General features: G+C 45.6%; 1 protein-coding gene across 2 annotated transcripts in view; it reads right to left on the reverse strand.

The window, feature by feature from the left end:
- Positions 1–12,287, reverse strand: part of LOC143356149 (uncharacterized) — a 162,183-nt gene that overhangs the window by 35,110 nt on the left and 114,786 nt on the right. The window contains exon 5 of one of the 2 annotated variants that reach the window (XM_076791595.1): positions 7,002–7,166. The exons of the other annotated variant lie outside the window; for it this stretch is intronic. Coding sequence (XP_076647710.1) covers positions 7,002–7,166 — 165 coding nt within the window. The remainder of the gene's footprint in view (positions 1–7,001; positions 7,167–12,287) is intronic. 2 annotated transcript variants of the gene reach the window in all.

Here is a 12,287-nt window from a genome sequence, read left to right on the forward strand (position 1 = left end):
TCTACTCGATTTATGTCCAAAACACGGGTCTAGCCACGGACATATATCGTCAAGGAGATACTATTCTTTGATCCACGCGACCTTACACTCCTCGGCGACCTTATACCCTGCAAGTGGGGATAGTTCTGGGACTTTTATCGGCTAGGCATTCGGGACATATGGAGAGTAAACACTGTACAGTGAATTCTCGATATATATTCGCGACGTTTATCATCCAGGCCTCGGCGACATATATAGAGTATCTGTATCTGTTCTTGTCCGCAGAAATTCGCGTGATCGCTCATAGGTTGCGTTTGAGAGAGGGAGGGTGAGGGAGACGGTCTGAGACGCACCCTGACTAATATTCGAGGGAAATTACGCGTGCTTCGAGCTGGCAGGGGTAATTTCCACCCTGAAAAGCGTCTCGGCTCGCTTCCGTGCTAAGAAACCGGGGAACGGAAGCGGAGAAGTCGCGGGAAAGTGGAGAAACCGTGGATGGATCGTCGGATAGAGAGAAAGAGAGACCAGAAGAGCAAGAAAGAGAGAGAGAGAGAGAGAGAGAGAGAGAGAAGAGAGACGAACGCTCGCCCTGGAGATAGAAAGTAGGTCCTTTAAAGCGTCCCTTTGTGAGGCCACTCTTTAAAAACCGTTCCAGCCGACGTTTAATCCTCCCGCTGGATGTTTATGAATCGTTTAAGAACGAATGCCCGGCTGATTAGCCGCGTTGATAAAACGGCCAACTCGCCGGATTCTCTGCAGAGATTAGGTGAATTACAGGCTTTGACTCGGTCGCGTCGTTCACGATCGTAGAGTTTCCACTGTTCGAGGGCCAACTGGTCGAACGGAACTCGAGAGTGGTCTTATAATTGGGCGAAAGTTGAGGGCTCTTCCTCGAGAACACTTCCGCCATCTTGAATCGCACTCTCGACCACCACTTCCGCGGCCATATTGGCTTGTATCGAAGCTCAATGCGCGGCTGTTGTCAACAATATTTACTCGAGAGAGGACGGAACACCGAGGAGACCGACTTCTGTTTGTTGTATACACGCGTGACGGGAGCAATAAATAAAAGAGCCTCGCGGTAAAAGTTCCCCCTTAAAACCGTTGACTCGCCCACGAAATTTGCGATCGCAGCGTTTGTTTATTGTTCACGAAGAACGGACGACGACGAATTTTCACAACGGATTGTCCGGTAATCTTGTTTGCTTCAGAGTTCTTTTATACTAAACGGTATACCTCTCACGGGATGGAGCGGCCGATATATAGGCTCATTAATTTTTCCGTCCGCTTTCCCTCGCGTTATACGAGCAAACAGGCAAATATTTCTCCGCACGCGAATTTTTCCCGGTGCGCGTTCCGGACGACGAATTTCGCAAGGAGTTTCGCCGGTGTACAGAACTTTCCGGAAAAATTTCGATAACGGTTCGTCGAAGCTCCGCCGAATGATCGACGCGATAAATCCGACGCGATTTAAAGGATCGCGGCCGATAGACCCCGGGATAAATCACACGAAAATTAGAGGATCCGTGGAGGATCCGGCCGAGGGATCGACAACCCCCGTTTTTGCGCAAGGATCTCCTGCTGGCCTCGCGTTTTATCACCGTCTGTCGATAGCAGCCTCGTCTAACCTACCCAGTTGCCCGAATATTCCCTCGATCGCGTTTTCCCATAATTAGACTGTTTTCCCGCGAAAGACCAGTCTTCTAGAATACTTTTCACGATTTTAAATCCATTCGAATCTTTGCGCATTGTTTTCTGCGCGATCCCAAATGGAGATCATGGTAATTCACCAGTTAACCGCGGAGATTAATTTTGAAAATTCCTCACGGGCGCGGAATTAAAATCAAGCAATGATAAATTTGACGGAAAAAGTAAAGCAAAATGAGAAAGAATCAGATTTTTATTCGATAAGAACTTAACAATTCATTAAGGTCAACCGCACCGCAATAGAGATTTGGTCAGTTAATCATTCGATAGAAGTGGAAAGAATGTTTATATTTGTTGTATACGCCTTTATATTAATTCTTGGATGGTGCCTATAACTGCGGATTTTACGCACTTACAGATTTCGACCGAATTAAGCGAAAATGTCAGCGATTAGGCTCACAGAAACGGCTTGCCAGAACCGATAAGTTCCGGAGAGCGTCTCGAGGAGTTAAAGACGGAGGGTTCGGTTAATAAATAGTTTACGAACGGTGGACTAATGAAGATTGTTTATCGAAGCCCTGTGTAAGCTGGTCCCGAAGCTGGAGGACCGTCGAGAGAGTCAATATCCTCGGGAAAACGGTTAACAAGATCAGAAGTCCTTTGCGATCGGATCGATATCGCCGAACTCGGACGCGTGTGTAACTAGTTCTTAATAATGTTGGCTCTCTCGCGGTACCAATTATAATTAACGTTACACGTCCAACACACCGTTGACTCCAACGTGTCGCAAAGAAGCTTCGTTGAAAATTCCAATTTCTTCAAATCACTTCACGTATTTTATACAGGGTGCAGCGCGAAAATACGATCGGGCGATGGGTGATTCGACGTGTGGAAATAAATCGAACAATAGGAATAACATCTTTTTGTTCGACGCCTCGTTCTCGAGAAAATTGAGTTTAGAGATCCATACGGTTCCCGCGCTTTAGTACAGTGATCTCTTTGTATATGTCGCCGAGGCCTGGATGGTAAACGTCGCGGAATTCTCCCCACTACTGCGGGGTATACTCGGACATCGAGGAGTGTAAACATAACATCTCCTGGACGATGCAAGACCCGTGTTGTTGACATATATCGAGAATTCACTGCACTCGATTTTCTCGAGATTGAAGGTTCGGATGAGAGAATGTTGTTCTAAAATTTTGTCTCATTTTTTAATGTAGAATCACCCCCCACCCGGTGGTATTACGATCTCCGTTCCGCTTTGTGTGTATCTTCAATTTATCATCGGAAGTTTCATCGATTCGAAGCTTCGATTCGCGGTGCGTTTTTTTTTCTCTTTTCTTCGTGGAACGGCGATCGTGACTCTAAAAGAATACGGCGGCAGCTGAACCGTATGTTCGACCATAAATCATCGTTATCGCGAAGAAATATACAAGGGAACGAGCGCAGTCACGACCGCAAATAAATCTGCACGGCGTTTAGCAGCGGCGCGCCGCGTACACGCACAAACGAGGCTCGTAAGTTAGGTTAATTACGGCCGTGCGCGGGCACGTCGCGCGATTATACTACACCGGGAAACCGGAAACGGATCAAGGTCTTGCCTGGTCTTCCACGGAAAATACCCCGGGGCGCTTCCAACGAGCTCCAACGAAAATTTATTCGGGCTGGTTCTCTTCTTAAATCGCTAATTCAGTGGACGACAATTAATGTTTGTGGGCATGTTGTTTCGCTAATTCAGACTAGCCCCAAGACTTTAAACATTTTTAAACACCCTGTATATAATTTTTATCATCATTGTGTCATTTGCATTTTTGCCCGCGACATTAAAGATTTGTACCGCGGACGTTGTAATGTCAGTTTTGAGCTGTTTAGTTAATTGAATCAATTTTAGAATCTAGTAATTTTAGAATTATCGTTAAAACCGTTGGACGAATTAAAATGTCTGATCTGCTCAAGAAACAGTCAGGTGATAGACTCTGATTCGTTCAACGAATAACAGAATGAATACAGATCCGTCGATAAAAGCGTTGTACACCTAATTACGAGCATAAGGAAAAATCTTTCGCGAGTCTCCTCTTCCCGGGTAAGACTCTGATAAATTTAATCGGGGTTTAAAAACGGAGAGGTTCCGGAAATAGAATTCGGATCGTCTCTCTCGCGACTGTTCGCGAGTCCATTAGCCTAATCCGGTGGGGACGTCGATCGACGGGGCCCGCGGTAGTTACAGGTCGAATAGATTCTCCCGAGGAAAATCTCCCTAGGCCGTATAACCAGATCGAGCACCGTCGTCGGCGGAGATCGTTTTATCGGTGCGAGCTAGCTCGTGGAGCGCTGACTCGGTTTCCCATTTTTATGCGGCGATCGTAACTCAACCGAGGGCCGAGATCGTAAAACGGCTCCATGCTGCCTGATTCGAATGTTGCGCGGTTTTTATCGCTTAATGCCCTCTGGGAGGGAAGAAGCTGCCGTCGAAGCTGATAAAACAGCTGCAAAGAGAGAGAGAGAGAGAGAAAACGTTGCTTGGCTCGGCGTTTGCCTTGGAGAACGCCGACTTCCGGTCTACTCTGGTTCGGGACAGGCCGATTCCGGTCACGTATCCGTAAAACCAGCGACCAGCCTCGCGAGAACGAGATAGAAATCTAGAGGAAGGTCAGCGGAATTCCAAGGAGGAATTGTCGCTAGGACGAGGCCCCCTCAGGACAAGATGGCCGACGGCGCGCCGGAAGTCTGTCTTTCAGATGCTACATTCCGATGGGCGTACTTCCGGCAAGTTGCTCTCAATTCGGTTGGAAGGTTGCACGATTTAATGCAAGAATATTTCTCATAAATGCATGTAATCCGCAGTCTATTAGGAAGCACAGCGTCGCGTGACCGAGATGGTCGACGTTGCGATAAAATGGCGCCCCGGTCGAACCAATCGTTAAAAAGAAAACTGAACCCCGGACCGATGCGAGGAAAATCGATTGATAACGAAAACGTCGATCGAACTAACAAAACAAATTATAAAATGAGAAATGTTTAACAGACTAGAACACGTAGACAAGTGTTGTAACAGATTACAACTCTACAACTCCCGGAGACGATTTTTAAAGAAGCGAGTTGAATGATAAACAATTGAACACATTGATTTGCCTACGATCTCGACACACATCACTTCTAGGTAAAACTTTAATTTTCGATGATCAAGATCATTTCAAGGTCATGTTATTATACACACTTGAATGCATTCTTCGATCGGTTACACGATGCAATAAAAAAAAATGTAGTTATGTACGTAACAAGTATTTTATTGCATCGCAATAACCTGGAGACGTTTAGGTGGTCTTACTTAAAAGGACCACCCTGTATAAGCCATTAGACTTCCACGTTGTTAGTTTCGCGACCATCGAGCCGTCAAACAGGATTTTTCAAATCGAATAAATCGTTCAGCTCTCGAAACTATTTCGAGAGGTCGGAAACGGCTCGTTCCGATTCTTGGGCACTCTTACCGTCGAATCGGGCTGCTCCATAATTAAGAGAAATCGCGGATTACTCTCGGGTATAACGCCTAATGCACGCGTCCGAGCGATATTAACGAGCCCGGGAAGTTCGGAGATTAAAGCGATGGCCGCGGTTCGAGAATCTAGTTTGAAAGTCTACGTTCTTCGGCCGCGGAATTATGAATTTCCGTCTTTTATTAAAACCGTCCGATTTATTTTGTGTCCGGGGGAAGTCCGACGAACTTCGAAATCGAGCCTCGAGCCTCGATATACATATACAATCGAGAGAGACAGAGAAAGAGAGAGAGAGGGAGAGGGAAAGAGAGAGAGAGAGAGAGAGAGAGAGAGAGAGAGAGAGAGAGAGAGAGTGGGGGACCACTTTCATAAACTGCATTCATAACGAGAAGTGGCCTTACTCGAGGGAAAGTTACGATAGGCAATAACAAACTTTCGTATTCTTACCGCGGCTCGAATGAATTCTCCCCGCGAGCCTTATCCCGAGTTCATTTATATCAATTATAACGGTTAAAGTAATTAAACGCGAGAAAAGAGGCGAAGGGAGAAATGCAACCGAGAGAGGGAGAGAGGGGGGAGGGAGGCTGGCGTCAACTTTTATTAAGAAGTTACCTATCGCAGTATTCCTCGCACGTCCCCGTCCACCGGAAAACTTTCCCCTCAAAGGGACCAGATACGAAGCGGAAAAAATTTGTTTCGAGCTCTCTCACGGAATTATCTTCTTCTTTTGTCCGTCTTGAGCTGGATTAATGGACTCACCTCGCTGTTCCTTCGGTTATCTCGTTTAGTATGTTCCTCACGGTTGTTGTCCGTGGCAATCCCATTTTCGATATACACGAACAAATCGGGCTAAAACGTGTTATAACTTTTTTGTGTTCTATTATTTTTTTGTGAAACCTTTATCAGTCTGTTCGTCACATTTTGCCGATTAAAATGATACCAAACACGATATACTTCGGATCGTGTATGCCTGTTTAATACACGATATAGTGGAACCTCGATTATCCGAACTGATCGACGGAATACCAGTGTTTGCACATGGACGCTCCGAATGGTGGCATGTTTGGGCTCGTTTCAGTCAGGAAACTGTCACGGATATGTCCATTGAAGAAATGATTACAAAACAAATAGGTCCATCTAAATTGAATATTGAATTTAATCATTTCGAATGTTCGACGAAGAATTTTCAACTGCCAGAGTATCGAGCGGAGCGAAAGATAAAAGTAATTATGAATCAGTTACAGTAAGAAGGCCGTAAGTATCCGGAAACATTGGGAAAAGCCTTCAGCTAAGTATGCTGATAAATAATTTATTATTATTCCCAGCCGCCACAGGGCAAGAAACTTTGAATCGAGAATATCGCTCGGAAGTTCGGCCTGGTAAAAATAGTATTGGCTATCGGGAAATTATTATGCGCATAAATTACACGGTATCGATCTTTAATTTCTCCAGAGACGAGTATTAATTGAATTACACAGCGATGGGTCACTTCCCGACACACTTAGTATTTCAAATGGCTCGTAATTCGAGGATCGAGGAAACTGTCCAACTCTTTCAGTACCAGCCACACCTTCAATCTTGTACACCTGCAAAACGAAGCGAGGCACCTAAACGATCATTTTTCCGAAGAAAGTTCACGATGCAAGCTATCGATCCCTGCAAATAAAGTTAAATTCGCACGCGCACTTTCGTCGCAAAAAATCCTCAAAGTCTACCCTCCCGATTTATCAAGGTTTCGTCATTTTGTTGGGATATTAATTTTTGCGGTTGGGAAATGGGAGGCGCCGTTTGTTAGAAGTTTGACAGGCCTGCGGGAGGAGGTGGTAGGCTGGTGTAAAAAAATTCTGGCGGGTGCAGTGTGGGAAATGATCGAGTACTCACGCGAACACTGACGAGGCTCGTCGGTTCCGTCGCCGCAGTCGTCGATGACGTTGCACACCTTGTTCAGGGCGACGCAGCGTCCGTTGCCGCACTGGAACTCGCTCTGCCGACAGGAAAGCACCGTCGTCGCCATGAGAACGCAGACGAAGACCGGCCAATGAGTGTCTAGAATCAAACGAAACCCGATCAGAACCCTGAGAACCCTGGGCATTTTTCTGGCTATTCGAAAACCCGTGTAAAACGATCTGGATGGATCTACGACTGTCCACGTATACAATTCTGAAGCCCAAAACTGCGCACCTAAAATATATTTCACTTCAGTTTGTTCGACTTCAAAAAATTGATCTCGAGCTGAAAAGAATCTGAAAAGCCCGAAGATTCTTGCCGAAAACATTTTCCTGCAGTCGGTCGAAGTTTCGAAAAATTGTTGTCAAGAAACAGGATCGCGAGCCTCTATCGGAGGGCAGGATTATTTATTAAAAGTTCCATCGTTCTGGCGATCGCGTCCGCGGCATAAATCTGTAACGAGATATTTCCCGTGTAAGTTTTTGTTTTTCCCCGGGACAGATTCTGGGGGGATGTTTGCGCGCAGCAACACAAGCGCCATTCAAATCTTCGTCGAGCGATCACGGTGGAACGCGCGGAGGCATTATTTACGTAAGCAGGCGAAGTTCTGTCCGTCCCCGGAAGCAAACAACGCATCCGTCTTCATAGTTTCGCGAGAAAACGCGCGAAATTTATCATTCGGCTGCAGTTCCGTTCGAATAACCCCTCTCCGGCTCGAATCGCGGATTGATTTGACCCGTTTCCAGTATTTGCTCGGGACTCCCCTCCCCCCTCCATCGACTACAGAAGAAGAGGAATAAGATAAACGGTTTCATCCTTTGATTGATGGCGAGATGGATTCCCCCGGTGATTTATCCTCCGACCAATTCAACGCGGGCCACGGAGGGGAATCGTTCTTGGAGTTGACTGCGCCACGGTTCGCGAAATAAACAGCTTTTTCCACAATTTCTCCCAATTTCGCCGCCCTCTTCCGATGAGAAATAAACGCCGCGGAACGAAATCAGGCCGACTAGTATGCCAGAAACAGTAAGGATTGTATTAAGGTCACAATCAGGTCAATCGGTAGCGTCGTCGCTTACCACGAAACCAACCCAGGTTCGAATCCCCCCGCCGCCAGCATGATTTTTCTTCGAATACATCGCCAGAATTCGCCGTTTCCCAACGTTTTCCCTCATTATCCGTGGGAAATTTCAATCCAGAAATTTTACAGAAAAGAGAAAATCGGGTCGAACTTCCGTCGGTTTCGAAGAGGAGGGAGAACTTGTTGCAGCATATAGGGTTTTCTCCCAGCGAGAAAAAGCTTTATTGAAAAAAGAAACCCATGTTTCTTTAGCAGGAGGACGGTATTTTCCCGGAAAATTACCAGAAAAAGAAAAGGAGTGAGAGGAGGAGGGAGGAGCGGCTGTAGAAAAGTGGGTCGCACGGGATGAAAAAGGGTGTTTCGTAAAATAAGAAAGAGGCAGAAGGGGGAGTGAGTCGAAAGGCCAAGAATCGATAAGGAGCCGGATATCGAGGCACGTCCTCTCGATTTCCGGCAACGTCTGAAACCGTCGACGACGTCGTTCCACCGATGAAGTCCAGATGTATATACATCAGGCAACGGGGGTTATCCGCAGAAGCTCAATTCCCTTCAGGCCCTTTCCCTCTCCTCGATTCCTCGGTCACGTATCTGGTGTTTCACGATCCTCGTCGGTACGATCCCGTCAAATTAATTCCCTAAGCAGCTCGTTACACACCCTTACGATCCGAATCTAGGTCGCGCATATCTGCGCGCTTATCTACCCTGTCCCTTCACTTCGCGAGGACCCTCCAGGAAGGTCTGACATTCCGCGAAATAAATCGCGAGTGCGAGATTACAAAAACAAGGGAAAACGCGCGCACCAGCTGGAATAGGAACACAGTGTGTGAGTTAGAACAAACACCAGTGTTATGACTAAAAGTTGAAGAAGAGCAACAACGAATAGCATGTTAGAAACTGGAGCAGTCTTTGACAAACCAAAGACGGTAGGGAGTAAAATAGAAATATTCTTCGTGCTATAGCAAAATGAACGAAGCATTTATAAAAATTGTCCACATTTCCAGAAGGGCTGGCAATAGTAAATGGCACTAGTGGATCTTTCGAGGACTCATCGAACGTCGGATTTTTCTTTTCCCGCTCCGTTTCGAAGCCCGGCTGAAATTCGAAGAGATCCGTCGGAACAAACCTGTCGGAAATTTAACTTTCCGTCCGGAGGGGGACGAAATTTTAATGCAAAGTCGCCGTAAGTACCTGAAACGTCGTAGTGTGCCGGCTAGAGGATCTGGTGGAAAGAAAAGGCGGGGGAACGCCGTCGCGTCGCGTCGCGTCGCGGCGTTTTCTGGACGTCTCGAGGACGCTTTCGGGCTTAAACTTACCCGGGGAGGAAAGTAGAATCGCATTTCCCTTCTCTCGACTTCGTTTTCCAGCCAATGTCACGTAATTTCGCTGCTTTCAGACGCCGCGGTGAAATTTACAAAGCCACCGACCGCTTTCGAAACCGCCGAGACGGTATTTCGCGATACTGAAAAATTCATAACGCGACTTCGAACGAAGTTCTGCGTCAATTTTTCAAGCTTAAACCAGCTGTTGCCAATTTCGGTTAAATCTCTGCTGCTAATTTCATGGGTTCGTGCACAAACTCCCTCTTCAAGAACGAATCGTCGCATCCTGACGATATTAGGCTTGTGCAGACAATTTCTAAAAGGGAAATTTAACTGTGTCGGTAGCAACAGATTGGAACATATTGTTTTCGGTTCCTAGACTCAGAAGGCTTCGGTAGACTATTTATTTTGGCGATGGAAGTATGTTCAATGCTTTTAACCATTCTCATTTGCAGACGACGTTAATTCGTGGTCCTTTTAGCTAGGATTCAGCACTTTCTAAGGTGGTAAAAATTATTTTTCTATTAAGACTAAATCGTATATAAGTGTCTTAAACACTAGGAGCCTGCTGGTCTTTTCCTATTAAATAATTACCTTCTCGTCCTTTCACAAATTTAAAAAATCATCTCCACCATTCTTTACAGTGTTTGATCTGGTAAATAATTATCGAATTCTTTCCATACAAATAATAGTATTGACACAGTAAAATCGTCGAAGCGTTCACCACCTTTTCAAGTGTTTTCGAACATGTATCCGAGAGAGCTACGTCGAACAGAGCTGGTCCATGCTTGGTTCATCGGTCCCCTAAAGCAAGCCGGTTCGCAAGTGAGATGAATTTTTTTCATTCTCGTTAAAACAGAGGGTTCGGTCTGAAATTCGATACGGCCGAATAAACGGTTGGCGCGCGTTTAATTGAGAGAGAAAAATTTGCGATAAATATCCCGTGCATGGGCGCGATGTATCCCAGTATCCAGTAGATCGGATTTCAACGGAAAACGCCGGGGAAAGGAGAGGGATAGAGGGAGAAAGGAAATGTTATTCGCCCGCTCGACGATTTTTTCCCGGCGCCCTCGAGGAGAGTGGGTGGCGCCAAGTATTTATTTCTAGTGCCCTCGAACCGTTTAATTTTCCGCGTGCTCTTCGAGTGCCGCACCCGAATAATTGGCCCCTGAATTCTCGATTTTCATCACTCGCCCTTGCGCTCCGACATCGCCTCCTTTTTCATCTTTCCTACCCCTCTCTTTCTACCTCTCGTCCAATGAGTGCCTGTCAAAGGAATCGCTCGAACGCTCGAACTGGCACCCGTGCTTTCTCCAAATTCCATGTCAGTTGCTGTGCAAATGAATTCGCGGCTCTTCGATGCTCGTCAGTTGTGGGTTTGATTATTTATCGGCGGCGGCCTTCAAGCCTCTGTTTTCATCATTTTCGATCACTTCGCGCTTCATATGTTTGAATTTCGGGAGTGCCAAACTCAATATTTTTCGACTCAAGTCGCGCCAAACTCAACATTTTTCAATTCTAGTTGAGTTGAACCCAATATTTTTCGATTCAAGTTGAGTTAAACCCAACATTTTTCAATTCTAGTCGCGTGAAACTCAATATTTTTCGATTGAAGTCGCGCGAAACTCAATATTTTTCGATTCAAGTCGCGCGAAACTCAATATTTTTCGATTCAAGTCGCGTTAAACTCAAAATTCTCCGATTCAAGTCTTGTGAAACCCAATATTTTTCGATTCAAGTCGCACCAATCTTAACATATTTCAATTCAAGTTGAGTTAAACCCAATACTTTTCGATTCAAGTCGAGTTAAACTCAACATGTTTCAATTCTAGTCACGTTAGACTCAATATTTTTCGATTGAAGTCGCGCGAAACTCAATATTTTTCGATTCAAGTCGCGCGAAGCTTAATATTTTTCGATTCAAGTCGCGTTAAACTCAATATTCTCCGATTCAAGTCTTGTGAAACCCAATATTTTTCGATTCAAGTCGCACCAATCTTAACATATTTCAATTCAAGTTGAGTTAAACCCAATACTTTTCGATTCAAGTCGAGTTAAACTCAACATTTTTCAATTCTAGTCACGTTAGACTCAATATTTTTCGATTCAAGTCGCGTCAAACTCAACATTTTTCAATTCAGGTTGAGTTAAAGCTAATACCTTTTGATTCAAGTTGAGTTAGACTCAATATTTTTCAATTCTAGTAGCTGTGTTATTACGGATAGATATGCGCATCCACAATTGAACTAAATTTACACCTATAACAATATAAACGCTGTGACGTTGGTCTGGCGTGGTTCATGTGCGGCGGTGTTAACCGAGAATCAGCCTCAACTCGATATACTCCAACTTGGATGATTCGATGGATGTATTCGCGGATGGGAAGTGGAATGATCCGACGGTTAACGTATATCGCGATGATTCCTCAGCGATCGTGTCTAGTCGATTGCGTGGAGCAACCGTGTTCGAGAATACGAGATTTCCCATCGGTGTAAGCGTGTCCGGAACAGGGTAAAACGGGAATTGCGGCGAAGACGGCGCGGAGCGTGTAACAAACGGCAACAGAAGTGACGGGAAGAGGTTCCCAGGGGGATTGTTCGTCGGCAGACGTCGCTGATTCGCGTTTTACCGGTGACGGGGGTCTGTAATCGAATCTACGGACCTGGGAAAACTGAAAACTCCATCGACCGTTTTCCCCGGCCGCGCCGCAAACCATAGAAGAGAGCACTTTGTGCAGTGCAAAACAAATTTTTTAAATCTGCTAGTCGGTATTTAGTGGATACGATTGAAATTATTTCATCGCATACGAAATAAATAAAT

Source organism: Halictus rubicundus, chromosome 8 (assembly GCF_050948215.1).
Source record: "Halictus rubicundus isolate RS-2024b chromosome 8, iyHalRubi1_principal, whole genome shotgun sequence".
Lineage (NCBI taxonomy): Eukaryota > Metazoa > Arthropoda > Insecta > Hymenoptera > Halictidae > Halictus > Halictus rubicundus.